Source organism: Ischnura elegans, chromosome 1, assembly GCF_921293095.1.
Source record: "Ischnura elegans chromosome 1, ioIscEleg1.1, whole genome shotgun sequence".
Taxonomy (NCBI): domain Eukaryota; kingdom Metazoa; phylum Arthropoda; class Insecta; order Odonata; family Coenagrionidae; genus Ischnura; species Ischnura elegans.
Window position 1 is genome coordinate 2973488 of NC_060246.1, and position 15370 is coordinate 2988857.

Here is a 15370-nt window from a genome sequence, read left to right on the forward strand (position 1 = left end):
TTCGCCGGGTCAGTTAGTTTAATATTTTGTGCTAAATAGCTCTTACGATTCCCAAAACCATTGAAAGTCATGCGGGAAATACTTTGAAATGTATTTGTATTTTTCAATCATCAACTTGGGAATTGTTTTAAAGGAATTCTTTGCTTTGATTTCAAGTGCATCGCCATTAACTTTTCCAGCGAAAGAATTAGAGGAATTGTATTTCGATAAAACACTATTTTACCCTTTTTGTTAGTGAATGTAATAAAAATTAATGATTACTCAAAAATTCCTTTAAAATTCCGAGAGCCAATGCAAGTTTATTTTGTCCAATTAGTTGTGACAATTTTATAAAAATAATGCTTGAATTTCCTTATATATTCTTTTAATATCCTATATTTGCTTGAGATCGGTTTCTCTTTAATCTCTCTCTTTTTAAAAAATGTTTACTATGGTGAAACATTCGACAATGTTATTGTGTTCAAGTGGTGTCACGATAAAATATTTTTAGTCATCAATCAAAATTACCTCCTACTGTGAATGATGTACATAAATGTAAATGCTCTGCTTGTTTGAAATCTTGAGGACAACTGTATGTTTTCTTGTTTTATATTTTTCCTCTTTTATTTACCCTGATTTTTTTATTGATAAGATGTGAATATTGAGCACAATGGTGATTTAGATAAATAAAATACAGTGGAACCTCGAACTATCGTTTTTCAGGGGAATGGACGAAAAAAACGATGAATACGTGAAAACGATCGATGCGGGAATGTTTGGCTAGGTTGCCTTTGTCCCAGGAAACCTAGGAATTTGGCGAGTAATTGTGATATTCGTTAAAGGATTCATAACAAGATTTCAGCCAATTACAGCAATACTAGTATTTCATCGAGGCACTTAGATCATATTGTTGATTCTCTTTTAAATATCCTAGAGGAACACGCAACCTCGCTAAAAATGTTTGCTCTCCACTCGATATTCACCCTGCTATTATTGATGTCTCTCTGATGTATAAATTCTTATCCATGAAACGCCATTTCCAATACACGTATTCACGAGAGTAATGTTCATTTAATGCCTAAAACAAACGCTTTCGCTGGCGCCGTGATTGGTTGTGAGATGGATCACATAGGCTTAAAATTGGCAATTCTTTGTAATTTTCCTGTCTAATAATATATTTTTCATGTAATCTAGGCAATGTGTAAAGCGTGAACAATGTAGCGTTAATCGTCAGCGGCACGCCCACCTGAGCCTCGGCTTCATCCCACTTATTGTTTTCACCAGGTAGCTCGCTTTAACGCCACCCCTACCGTCATGTGCTTGCTAACAGCCCGAGACGTTCTCCAATATTCACGCTCATCATTCCCAGATGCTTTTCTTCCTATTAAATTATTTTCAGACAATCTTTTAAAGTACTCACTTGTTTCTTCGGAAGGGCCTTGGTCCGAAGACGGATAAAAGTAAAACCAATGAAAATGAAACCTGGCTTTATTAAACCCACACGGAAAACACTCGCTAATTTGAATTCAACCCCCCCTGGAAAGTACGGAACCACTCGTGCGAGGTGAAGTTAGGAACTGATGCTATCGCGTGCGTCTTCCGCAAAACATACTGTAGATGGGAAAGCATAAACATATGTCTGTCCTAAAGAGAAGACAACTAACAAATTCTTTTCTAATTTGTGTAGCGCCAAATGGGTAAATGAATTCGGAGTGTTAGTAGAGAGAAACAAAATATCCTGAGAAGATATGCCTTGCTCAGTAACTCTGACAAGTGAGACTCATAGTATAACATAGTGTATATGACACAACACTATGGAGCCTCGGCAGAATTTCATAAAAATGCTTAAGTTCAACGTTCTACCTTTTTTGCGCCGATAGTAGTTGGTTTCAGTTCCCATCGCTAAAGATTCACTCTTGTAATTTATTTTATGTGATTCAAATACGCCAATTAACTGGACGGCTATGTAATTATTACACTATTCACGGCAAAGGCAAGTTCATGAGTTATAATTTAGGTAAAAGTTGGCGTTCTATTGGCTGGAGACAGCTGAATGCCCAGCGAAGGACGACTTCCCGTCCGAGTACCGTAGCAACTTCCCTGGCACTTCTCTGAGTGACGTCACAAAGCAGTGAACAGGCCTTGTATTCTAGGTGGCTATGCTACGGGTGATCGGGCCTTGAGAGAAGGCCTGTTCACAGGGGTGTGACGTCACTCATTGTAGTGCTACCGCCAGAGCATGGCAGAACAGAAGTCGTGGTGCTGTCTGCGACGGTGGTTTAGCCGCCGTAGTGAAAAGATAATTGATACCTATTTTACTCAGTCAATAAGAAAATAGTCAGCGCTTGCATTCAAATATGCAACCTCTACTATGGCCGTGCCGCCGTGCCTCCTCGTACTGAATAATGACGTCACTTTTCTACCAGCCAAGCATCGGGCGTTTTCGCTTCTCACTTGCATTTGAAAATTCTCGTGAACTTTGATGCATTAAATATCGCAAACCACGTCATAAAATAATAAAAAAAAACTTCCACCGAGGTATGCAAACATATATTTTTATATAATTTTGGGGCTATTGATTATATCTTAAATATATGCAAGTTCCCTATTCACTGAACTAGTTAAATATTCATCACTTATGCTACGATTATTTAATTAAAATAAAGTAGATATCATTTTATTATTGGCTATTATTCCATTTTTCAATACTTGATTAGGTTGTATTAACCTCAGAAAAACCATTCAACATCGCAATGCGCACGTTTTCTGGGTTGCAATACCGAATAGCTCGGCCTCGAAGGCCGTGTAATATTATTGCAACCCTACCGGTTGCAATTCGCCGTTCAGAATAGTGAATTGCAACGGCGATATAGCTATTTTCAGAATTATGTCTTCCGGTGTAGTAAAAACACGAATTGCAACCGTTCTGAATACCGTTTTGCATGTGGGTTGCAATACGCTATATTATAGCAACATCGGTTGCAATAACGGCGAATAGCATGATGCTATTCCATCCAGAATAGCAGCCTTAAGCTTTGAATCTCTGCCATATATTTATGCATTGTAACTTCAGGAGTTTTAATTAGGTTCATCATTCTCTTCTTCACTTTCAGAGCCTTGGTGAGTGTATAGGTTGTGTGAATACCTTGTAGAATCTCCCAAGCGTCCTTGGCGAAACTGCAATCACCAATATCTTCAACATACTCTCTTGCAACGTGTTTGAGCAAGAATCCAAGCGCCTTCCTGCTGAGTCGCGCCTCATCAATATTCATATCGCCCACTTAATCAGCATCAAATCCGGGGTTGATTGCATTCCAGCAATTCCTCTCTATCAACTCTGCTTTTGCCACTCTAGACCATGCATAATAATTATCTCTATTCAACCGCTCAATCCCATTTACATACTCTCTTCCTTCTGCCATCTTGTCTTCTTCTCCAGCAACCAAACTTCACTTCCCTGGTACCTAATTATTTAATTCTTCTCTCCGCGTTCCCTGGGTCCATAACCTTTAGAAATGATTGCTAGGTTTATTTCTAAACTCCTGAAATCTATATCTTTTATCCTGTTAGGCCCCTATTAGCCGAGGCAACCAGACGCGCCACCAGTGGCGCATCCCGTGGCGCGTCTGGTTACTCGAGTTTATTCCGCCCAGGACACCGGTGGCGCCACCAATATTGGTTTTAAATTTTACCCTGTACACAGCAGTAGTTGCAATGGTGTTGTGCTGTGAGGACGTACTATTTCTAGCTCTTCTCATAAAGAAGAGAAGGCTAAGGACCAGGAGGTTTCGGAAGCATCCTAAGCTGATGTCTAGACTTACCAAAGGGCTTTATTACACACTATACGATGATCTTTGTGCTAGTGGAAGTAAGTTTTTTTAACTACTTCCGTATGTCAAAATCTTCATTTGACGAGCTTCTTGGATACATCAAAGATGACATCACAGTGCCCGACACCCTTTTAAACAACAGTATCCCTGCCGAAGAAAAGTTGGCTCTTACGCTGAGGTAAGCAAAATATAAACCAGTGTTACATCATTATAGAAATTACAATAATATATGACCCTTTTGGATATATGCACATTTGGACACAATATATCATTTTTATAATTCATTTTACCGTGTCGATAATCTGCCTGGAGCGTCGTGGTCAGGGCAGTATGATGCGCGCGCATGCAGTATTCAGTCACCGGTGGCGCGTCTGGTTGCCTCGGCTAATAGGCTACATATACTCCAATGCCCCGGGACGATTCTGAGCAACCCAAAGTGGAAGACGCGGTTGCGGGGCTCAGGCGACTGGTTTCGGTGGAAAGTCTGGTTGCGCGTCTGGTTGCCTCGGCTAATAGGACTCATTTGATTATATGCCCCGCGACTGACAATTTCCACCGGACGCGCCACCGGTTGCGCGTCCGGTGGAAATGGTCAGTCGTGGGGCATGGAATCAAATGAGTCCTATTAGCCGAGGCAACCAGATGCGCAACCAGACTTTCCACCGAAACCAGTCGCCTGAGCCCCGCAACCGCGCCTTCCACCTTGGGTTGCTCAGGCCCCTATTAGCCGTGGCAACCAGACGCGCAACCAGACTTTCCACCGAAACCAGTCGCCTGACGCACCGGTGGCGCGTCCGGTGGTTGCCTCGGCTAATAGGGGCCTTACATATCAGCAGTGAACAACCAACAACTCACACAACAATAATGTACATAGATACCATACATAGATACTAAACATAAATATGAAACATAAACTTATGACTGTCGCCACAACAACTATTGCTTATCGAAACGTTGGACGGAGATATGGAGGACCTGACACGGCGTAAAACCCGACAAATCTTTAATGCTATTGTTTGCCGGGAAAGAGCCACGCATTGTGTTACTAGTAAGGGTCTACTGGTATTAATTTATTGGAATTAAAGCTGTTTTCAAGCCAAAGAATAGTAATTTTGCTATCCTTCACTTTTAAGGATGCATGCATATGTACTAATAATCTGAAACAATTGCCAAATTATGAAAAAGACATCCTATGGATGTCAAAAATTGGGACATTTGGACACCCTTAGGAAGTCCAGAGGACATTAAATTGATGTCCAAGGATGCCAGCCGGGACATAAAATGGACATTATTGCTGGGATATTTTTCCCAAAACGGTGTTGAGTTCGTCCGTTTTAAGTGGAAATACACCCGTACAGAAACGATAATCAAAACCTGTGTTCCCAACGGTCAATCGGTAGTTGAATAGGGTAGTTTCCTTCATCAAAGAAAACGAAACGCATCGATTGCTATTCGTTACCCACCATAAGGGTTTTTATGATATACAAATTATTTGGTTTTAGAAATTCCAGTTTAGACGAATGGGAATGGTCAATTTTAACCTGATTTGAAAAAGGCCAGATTGGCGCCCATGCGATTCCACTCCACGTGACGTCACAGGGACCTAGTTTCTACACGAGAGGATAGGAGTTTTACATCGTCTGATATTACCAATTCATGCATGAGTCACAGAGCTCAGGGAAACATCTCTTAATAATCACCCATTAAAATTGTCTACGGTCGGAAAGTTTCCTTCGTTTGTAAAGGTAGTAATAATCCATATTTAAGCCAAGCGCAACCTGCTAGCAGGGTACTCTGCTACCTACTAGCATCCTGCGTCGTATCAGCGCTCGAGCCTCGCCTCAAGGTCACCTCACAGGGCGGCAGCGGCAACCAGAAATACGCCACACGGACTTTTTCCCATCATTCCTACTTCGCCGTCGCGTTTTCGAGCGCTTGAAATTTTTCACTTCTGATTTAATCGCGAAAAATAGATATCGTCATTCGAAAATCTATTAGCGTGAAATGCGTACTCCAGGAGTAATAGTCTTTCGATGTAGGCAATTAAAAATAGTAGGAAACCACCCTATTGAAATGACCCCACTAGAAAAAGTAGAGGATAACATTAAATAGATGCAAGACTTTAAAGTATTTTCAGAAATCTTGTTATAGTTTTATTTTGTGGAATTTTACTGTACATCATTTCCTTTAGTGGTAAATATAACATTTATTAGTTTTTACAATCGGACAATCGTGCCAAAATTCCACGCTTATTTAGCACTGATTCTTGATTCTTCGAAACTTGTAGTGCAAATGTAGTTCATAGCCCCAAATTTACATGATAAAACTGGTCATCATGTAATAATTTAAGTACACCAATAAATACGAAATAGATACAGCTTCCCAATCAATACTTTAAACCCGATAATAATATTATTACTGGGCCTAAATTACCCAATGCTTCGTGCAATGCCTTAAATAGTCTCCACAAAACATGGAGAAAACTTAAGTCGTTGCCAAAGACATTCGCTGAAGTGCGACAATTCCACTGCCGCGAACACTTTTTTTATTTACAAACGTCCTCACCCCAGTATTTTTCTCCAAGTTACTTCTTTAAGTAATCCACTTGCATGCAGGTATTTACAGGTAACGTTGACACATTTCAGTAATGTAGAAGTGCTGTGAGTCAGTAATGGAGAAAGTCTTGGGTGAACATCAAACACAAGGTCTCAGTGACCGTTTCTCATTTACACACGACATCAAACTGAGGGGTGAAATTCTCGAAGGGAAACTGCACTAATACAGCATTTTCACAACAAAAAAGTCCCTTCCTTCGTCCCTCATTGAAGCTTTTGAATGTCATGAAGATGGGTATTCCGCCATGAATACATCTTCCGAATCGTGCTGGGGCTTACTATTAAGCACAGAAATTTTTTCAGGTCTTTCCTTCTTAGATTTTCAAGCACAAGAAACCATCAGAAGAAAGAGCTCGCCAACATAACTCGAGTATACAAGTATTCTATTCACCCAGACGGGTGGACAAATGCCTTACCATTTCGGGTGGATGAATAAATGTCTTGACCAAGTACATGATTTCCATGACATGAGGTCGAGAATACTCAGAGGAATACATGAATACTTGAGTACCTCAAATACTATGCCATCAAACACCTATGTAAGTTGACGAATCTTTGCACTCTTCTGACTTAAATTTGCCCGCAACACAACTGAGGAAGATATTTTTTACAGAGGCGATTGCATCGGCCAAGAGAACTCAGACGGATCTGATGCACTGATGGCGTATTGCTGCTATTGGCGCCGCTCAAGTGTCATAGACATTCATAATTCCTGATTCACCACACCTAGACTGGTCACCACTGCAAAATCCCCCGGAGGAAGCTCTTTGGGTATTATGCAGATATAGCATTAGGCGCCGCTCTTCGATGGAGAACGATCCCGAAAAAGATGGCGACGATGGAAGACATAGCCCGATGGAAAATCCAAATGGGTCCACATGAGCGGCGTTCAGTAGAGTCCGGAGAGCAGGTCGGTGACTTTCGCGGCCGTCTGCGGCTGGCACCTTGTGGCGTACAGCTGCTTGGATCCATTGCGACCCGCTTTCTTGGTGTCCTGCCTCTTGCGCGAGGCCATCTCCTCTGCCACGAGGCTGTACACGCCGCCGCCGCCGCCGTAGGAGAAGGCGCTCGCACCGTCCGGAGAGCAGCGGTGCGCGTCGCCGCGGCTACGCATCGCCGGTGGGTTGGCACGCCTGGTGGCGGAGCGGGAGAGCGGCGGTCGGCCTCGAGGGAAGTCCCAGCCGAGGCTCCAATCTCCGCAGCCACCGCTTCCGCCGCACCCGCCGCTCCCGCCGCAGCCACCGCTCCCCCCGCACTCCCCGTCGTCGTCCATGCGGTCCAGGCTGCGCGACTTGCGAGCCCTCGCCGCGAATGCCGCCCCCGATTGTTGTCGCGGGGGCGAGGCCCTTGGGGGCGGCGGGGGCGAGGGACGGGCCGGCGTGGCGGAGACGAAGAAGAGGCCGTCGTCCAGGCTGCCCCTGAAAGCGAGGAAGAAAGTGATCGTGAGGAACTCATGCGAAACGTCAGTCGTCAGCACACATCGGATCATTCGAACGGCGCAAATTAAAATAAAAAATAAAATTATAAAAATGGCCATTCAAAGTAACTTGAAAGATGAAAATTTATTAAAATTAAATTAAAGTTAATTTAATGAATAAGGAAGCTCAAAGTGGTTGCGGCGTAGACTAAAGGGTGGTCGTAAACTGACAATAACATATTCAACAATATATATTTTTTTATATCACGAGATGTGGGTCAAATGTAAATATTATTTATTTTTTCAAACTTTGCCTACGTTTCGGACATTATATTTGTCCATCCTCAGGGCTATAAAAATGATAATGTATGATACAAAATTAGTTAAATACAGGCAATTTTACAGTTGTTATACATTAAAATACATGGAAATACATATTCAAAATTTACCTTTAAGTCTGATGTTGTTTTTATTTATTTACAATTTGGTTGCTTGGATTTCTTTCTTTGTTGGTTATGTCATTTATTAAATTATGATAAATTTTGCTAAGATAAGTAATGTCTGTTCTTTTAATGCAGCTTTTTTTATTTCTGGATATGTGGTAAGTACATTTCTTTGAATAATCTTTTTGATAAAACTGGTTCTGTATCTAAAATTATGGCCTCTTCGAAACGAAATGAGTGACTGTTTGTAATTGCATGATCTGCTAATGCACAAATTTGAATTTTGGCCTTAATTGATGCCTTATGTTGTGAGATCCTATTTTTTAAATATTGACATGTTTGGCCTATATAATTTTTATCACAGTCTTTACATGGAATTGAATAAATGATATTGCTTCTAAGCTGCATAGGGGTATTTGACTTAAGTTGAGAATATATGAGTTTATGTTGGGTTTTATAGTTTTTATGTGCTATTTTAAAATTTGTTTTTTTGAATACTTTGGTAATTTGTTCTGATAATCCATTTATATAAATCATTCCTCGATATTGGTCTGTATTTGTGTTTGATATATTTGTTGTAGTTATTGTATTGTGAGTCTGTGAAGATGATTTTTTATTTGAATAGAGTATGTTATTGATTAATTTTTTTGGAAAGTGGTTTTTTTCTAAAATATTACCAATTATTTTCAAATTTTTTTATGGAAAATCTTATCACTTAAACTGAGTGCTCTAAATTTGAGTGCCATGGCCGTAATTATTTTGTGCTTTAGAGGGTGGTGGGAATGAAAATTTAGATATCTATCTGCTTTATGCGGTTTCCTGTACCAATCTATTATTATGGAACCATCAGAGTTTCTTTTAGTGATCATATCCAGAAAAGGAAGTTCATTATTTTTTTCTTTTTCTATTACAAATTGCAATTTAGGATGGAAATCATTGAAATGTTGTAAAATAGTGTTATCTTGTATATTATTTGGTATTGCTAAATATAGGTCATCAACAAATTTGTAGATGAAAGGTATATTAAAAGGTATCTTTGGTAGCACTGTATCTAATAGTTTGTTCATGGTGAGATCTGCCAAAATGGTTGCCACTGGGGATCCCATACATACACCATTTTTTATATGGTATTGACAATTTTTATATTGTAAATACCCCTTGTTCATACATAAATCAAAAAGTTCAAAAAAATCTTCTTTGTTTAGAGTTGTATTTTGGTTTAGCATTTCCCAATTATCCATTACAATTTGGTTTACCAAGTCGAAGGGGATATTTGTAAAAAGGGATTTGACGTCTAATGAGCACAGGTTATAATTTAAAGGAATATTTTGTTATGATGGTTCCATAATAATAGATTGGTACAGGAAACCGCATAAAGCAGATAGATATCTAAATTTTCATTCCCACCACCCTCTAAAGCACAAAATAATTACGGCTATGGCACTCAAATTTAGAGCACTCAGTTTAAGTGATAAGATTTTCCATAAAAAAATTTGAAAATAATTGGTAATATTTTAGAAAAAAACCACTTTCCAAAAAAATTAATCAATAACATACTCTATTCAAATAAAAAATCATCTTCACAGACTCACAATACAATAACTACAACAAATATATCAAACACAAATACAGACCAATATCGAGGAATGATTTATATAAATGGATTATCAGAACAAATGACCAAAGTATTCAAAAAACACAAATTTTAAAATAGCACATAAAAACTATAAAACCCAACATAAACTCATATATTCTCAACTTAAGTCAAATACCCCTATGCAGCTTAGAAGCAATATCATTTATTCAATTCCATGTAAAGACTGTGATAAAAATTATATAGGCCAAACATGTCAATATTTAAAAAATAGGATCTCACAACATAAGGCATCAATTAAGGCCAAAATTCAAATTTGTGCATTAGCAGATCATGCAATTACAAACAGTCACTCATTTCGTTTCGAAGAGGCCAAAATTTTAGATACAGAACCAGTTTTATCAAAAAGATTATTCAAAGAAATGTACTTACCACATATCCAGAAATAAAAAAAGCTGCATTAAAAGAACAGACATTAATTATCTTAGCAAAATTTATCATAATTTAATAAATGACATAACCAACAAAGAAAGAAATCCAAGCAACCAAATTGTAAATAAATAAAAACAACATCAGACTTAAAGGTAAATTTTGAATATGTATTTCCATGTATTTTAATGTATAACAACTGTAAAATTGCCTGTATTTAACTAATTTTGTATCATACATTATCATTTTTATAGCCCTGAGGATGGACAAATATAATGTCCGAAACGTAGGCAAAGTATATATATATATATAACGCATGTTCCTGTCTCTTTCCTGCTATCGTGTGAGTGTGTATCTTTCCTTTTTCCTTTCATCCTTGTGTCCTCGTCCATTCCTTCTGCTGGTGAGTGGTGAGCTGCCCCAGTGCCATCTATTGGTTACTCTTGTGGGCCAAAGCAAAGGGAGTTTACTGTATATAAACCCCCGCCGAAATCATGGTAAATCTAAGCGTCCTGGTAGCGCAACTGGTAGAGCACCTGGCCGGCAACCAGGAGGTTCTGGGTTCGAGTCCCAGTCAGGCCGCATTTTTACCCTCTGATTTCTGGCTTTTTCAATCTACCACAGCACCGTTGTCCTTGTCCTTTTTCTATTCCATGTTCCTATCCCTTTCTTTCCTTACCTTTGAATTTATGTGCATATTTGCGCTTAAGGCGTCGTGTGAATGAATGAAGTAGTATATATATATATATATATATATATATATATATATATATATTGTATATTGTATATGTATATATATATATATATATACATATACAATGTATTGGAAAATACGAAATGCACGTGGCACGTAATATAAATAGTTCAAGTTAATGTCGTTACACACAGAGACACAAAAAAGAAACACTCACATTGAATAAATAAACTTGTGAAGCTATCGAAGCACTTCAGGCTTCTTCGTCAGCTGAAGTATGAATGGTGAGGAAAGTATATATATATATATAATAAGGGGTCGTGAAGTATAAAGTTTGAATTTTCAACAATGTTAAATTAAATGGAAAAAGTAAGAGAATATGGTACTAATTTATTTATTACTCATCCTAATATTCATGAAAATGTAAAAATGGATATGCAATTAGCAAAATAGATGCAAACAAATGTTATGGCCATTGCGTGATCACGTGACTTGGGATTTTGCCATTTCAATATTGGTCGCGTGAGTAGAAGCCAAAAATTATTCTTTTTCATAATTTTTCGGGTGATGAAAGCTCACTACGAATGGAGGATCCCAAACTCTTCGATTCCACGTCCCTCAGAGTATATACGTGATAGCCAGTGCACATACGTGATGCGGTAGAGGCATCTTTGCACCCACCTCCGTGAGCCGTTCCTGGTCTTTGAAGCGGGCGGAATGATGGTCGCTTCGACCGCCGCCGCCATCTTGCTCCACCTCTCGGGCAGTGCTGCCACCTTGCCGTGGTGCATGGACTCGCTGCGTCGCAGCACTTTGGGCGGCGAGACCCTGCCGGCGGGTTGGCGGCCCTGCGCCTGCGTCTTGTCCGCCGCCACCACCGTCTCCCAGCGCCGCAGACCGCTGCCCCCGCCGCCGGATGCGGGACCACGGGAGTAGCCCGAGACGACGGTCCGCGCCACGACCACGGGTGCGGAAACGGGCGGCTGCGGCCGCTCCTCCGAGTCGCTGCTCTGCGCGCTGCTCCCGTCCTCAAAGAAGGGTGCGGCGGAGGCGGCGACGCTCTTGACGCGCGCCAGGGAGCGTGGGCGGCGCGGCGGGTGCGGCAGGATGCGGCCGGGCACGATGTCCGGCTCCTGCCAAGCGCCTTTGTTCTGTCCAGAGGCCCTTGGGCCATCCGAAGGGCCCTCGGACCTCGTGGAGGTCTGCTCGTCGTGTACGAGGTCCCTCAGCTCGCGAATTACCTCCTCAATGGTCGTCTCCTCATCCTCCGCCGCCTCCTTCCCAGCAGCCACCTTGTTGTTCCGCCTGCCCCCGTCCAAGATGGCCTCGCTGCGCACCGTCTCGTACATGATCCTGTCCGCCTCCTCACCGCCCCTCCTGCAACCAAGAAGAAGCACGTTCAATCGAAACGTCTAAGATCCAGGGTTACGCTCCCCGTGCGACATGATCTCTTTTCTCATCTCCGCGTATGTTAAAATACATGATTTTTCTGATAACTACTTCGCGATTTCACTTTGTGATAGATTCAAAAATAAAGTTTGCTTTATTTCACGCAGTATCTGTTAAAAAAAACTACCGGTTTCTACCTTCTTCGGTCTTTACCAAGGTGCAAAAGAGCAGGTTCTGTTACCTCTCTACATATAATGACATAATCGGCATGCGCGTAGCATGCCATAAATTTCAACCACAATGGGAAAAAAACAAAATGCTCGGCCACTCCATGGGTTACTGGGATCGTCTAAGCAAGGAAGCAATGTAAATATGGCTATCTGAGAAAAACTTCAATAGAGTCGAGGGATTCAGCATGAAAGATACAGTGTCCGGCGTGATACGGTGGAAATCTTTGATATCCAGCTTTGTAAAACCACTGGTCTGTTTCCACACACATTTATTTAAACCGACCATGGTTTCGGCAACTCGTGCCATAATCAAGGTACATAGCCTTGGGTGACAGCCTTTTTATATTGGTAGAGTTTTTCAGGAGGGGGGGTATTTGGGTTGCGTTCATTCCAAGGATAATGATGACGTCAATGGGCGATGGGTGGGAGGAGTTAGGGTAATGTTCAGGAGGGGTGAGTGGAATGGGGACATATGGTCGTTACACAATTTAAAATTAGCGGGGAAATTAACAATTTCAAACTGTTCTAAGAAATCCAGTTTCCGCCCCTTGTCACGCATCTATTTATGCGTCTTTAGAGTTAAACAGATTGTAATGATAATAAAAGTGGAGTGTATGAACTGATTTGTGACGATTGTGAAACCAAATATATTGGTCAGACTGGGAGGAGTTTTAAAACGAGAATGAGAAAACATATACGATGTTTTTTAAATAAGGACGGCTCATTAGGAAATGTAAAAAATTTGAATGACGAACACCACTGGTGTAATTTTGATGCAAAAATTTTACATGTACATGACAAGGGGCGGAAACTGGATTTCTTAGAACAGTTTGAAATTGTTAATTGCCCTGCTAATTTTAAATTATGTAACGACCATATGTCCCCATTCCACTCACCCCTCCTGAACATTACCCTACCTCCTCCCACCCATCGCCCATTGACGTCATCATTAACCTTGGAATGAACACACCCCAATAACTCCTCCCCTCCTTCCCTCTCCCCCTGAAAAAATCTACCACCATAGAAAAGGCCAAGGCTATGTACCTTGATTATGGCAAGAGTTGCCGAAACCATGGTCGGTTTAAATAAATGTGTGTGGAAACAGACAAGTGGTTTTACTAAGTAAGCTGAGTTCAGCACGGGTAGGGCATCTGAAAAATGGTGGCCTCAGTGAGTCTCCCAGAGGGGGCGCAGTGTCCCACCTGGGTGCTCGTGGGGGGGGCCGTCCCGACGTCGTCTCGTCGTCTTCCTCTGCGCCGCTGCTCGGGTTGTCCGTTGAGCTGATGCCCTCGTCTTCGGGTGTGGAGGCGTGGTGCTTGGTCTCCACGCTGTCTGGGGCCTTGCCCGTGGACGTGGGGCCGTCTCCGTTGGGCCCTCCGTCTCCCCGCTTCACTTCTCCCTCCAGGTGGCAGCACCGCTCCTTCAAGCATCGCTCCAGCGACTGCAGAACTCCCTTCTCCTCCTGCAGAATCTGAAAAGCGGTGCGTTAACATACCTACATATGACAAGTAGGGACTCGACAATTTGTCTATTTCATATTTCTGACGATTGTTAGGAATGAATTGTTTAAATAGCAAACGTGGATAACGTTAACTCCATACAACCATGGATTCGTCCAGATTCACAGCTCTTTCCGCGTAGTACACTTCACTCATAGGGTGCTTTCCATTCATGCGACTCATGAGTCGACTTGTGTCGGCTCGCGGCATTTGTTTATAACTCTCCTATTCCTGTGCGTTACCGTTTGTTGACTTGTGTCACAACAGTCGGCGACACACACCGAATGGAACACGAAAACCGCGACGCAAGTCGACTTGTGTCGACGTGTGTCAATGAATGGAAAGCACCCATAGTAGCATGGAATGTATTATGCAGGGGTCATATTTTGTACAATGGATCACTGGGTAAGGGTTCGCCGTCAACCACATTTCTGCCAAAGTGTATAGCGCGTAATATTTGCAAAAGCTATATCGAGATATTTATTAGGAAAAAACAGGGATATTATGCATTTCAGTATTTTTCCAATAATATTATTATCTACTCTGAGAAATATTTCCCATCACAAATAAAAGGCCAAAAAAGTTCCCAATTATCCTGGAATGAAGACTTATTCCAAAACGCTATTCTAGCATTTGGAGAAGTATTATTTCGAACCACATATTCAGCATTGATATTCGTTTCTGTTACAACTCAAAAAAACATCATCGGCAATGAGTATAAAGTAGTCGTAAGGATTCTCGCTGGGAACATTTAATTTTAGTCCAGAGGTGCCAGAAAAAGGAATATCCGTTACTTCGAGTTCAGCTTTGTACCGTAAATCGAAGTTATTCGAGTGCTTTCGGAACAGTTTTGATGACGGAGCAGGGGCGTTTTCTTCCTGACTCTCTTCGGACGACTCCTTTGGAATTCCTTCCTGGGATGCATTATCTCCCTTGCTGTCCATCTCCTCATCAGACTGCATGAGGATGTTCATCAACCCTTAATTAGTCTTTTTCTTCACATTTCCTTAAGCTCTTTTCTTTCATCACGCTCCCGCTGAACCAGATGTTGATGCCACTGGTTCCTCAGCCGTCTATTGTGATGGGAAACAATCAAGATGGGCAGGTAACAAGTGACACCTCCGATGATACTTCAGAGGATAGATACCTCCGAAAATATCAATCATATTCCGAATATTCTCATATCAATCAATTCCGAAGACCCCGATCACCTAGTACTTTCCTGTGGCAGCGTCGAACTTGCAATGATAT

At 41.3% G+C, this 15370-nt stretch overlaps 1 protein-coding gene across 2 annotated transcripts in view; it reads right to left on the reverse strand.

The window, feature by feature from the left end:
- Window positions 1-5937: 5937 nt before the first annotated feature.
- The window catches only part of LOC124154645, a 299325-nt gene continuing 289892 nt past the window's right edge, over window positions 5938-15370 (reverse strand). For both annotated transcript variants that reach the window (XM_046528509.1, XM_046528500.1), the window contains 3 exons: window positions 13823-14091; window positions 11683-12378; window positions 5938-7842 (listed from right to left, as the gene is read on the reverse strand). In XM_046528509.1, coding sequence (XP_046384465.1) covers window positions 7314-7842; window positions 11683-12378; window positions 13823-14091 — 1494 coding nt within the window. In that variant the 3' untranslated portion in view covers window positions 5938-7313. The remainder of the gene's footprint in view (window positions 7843-11682; window positions 12379-13822; window positions 14092-15370) is intronic.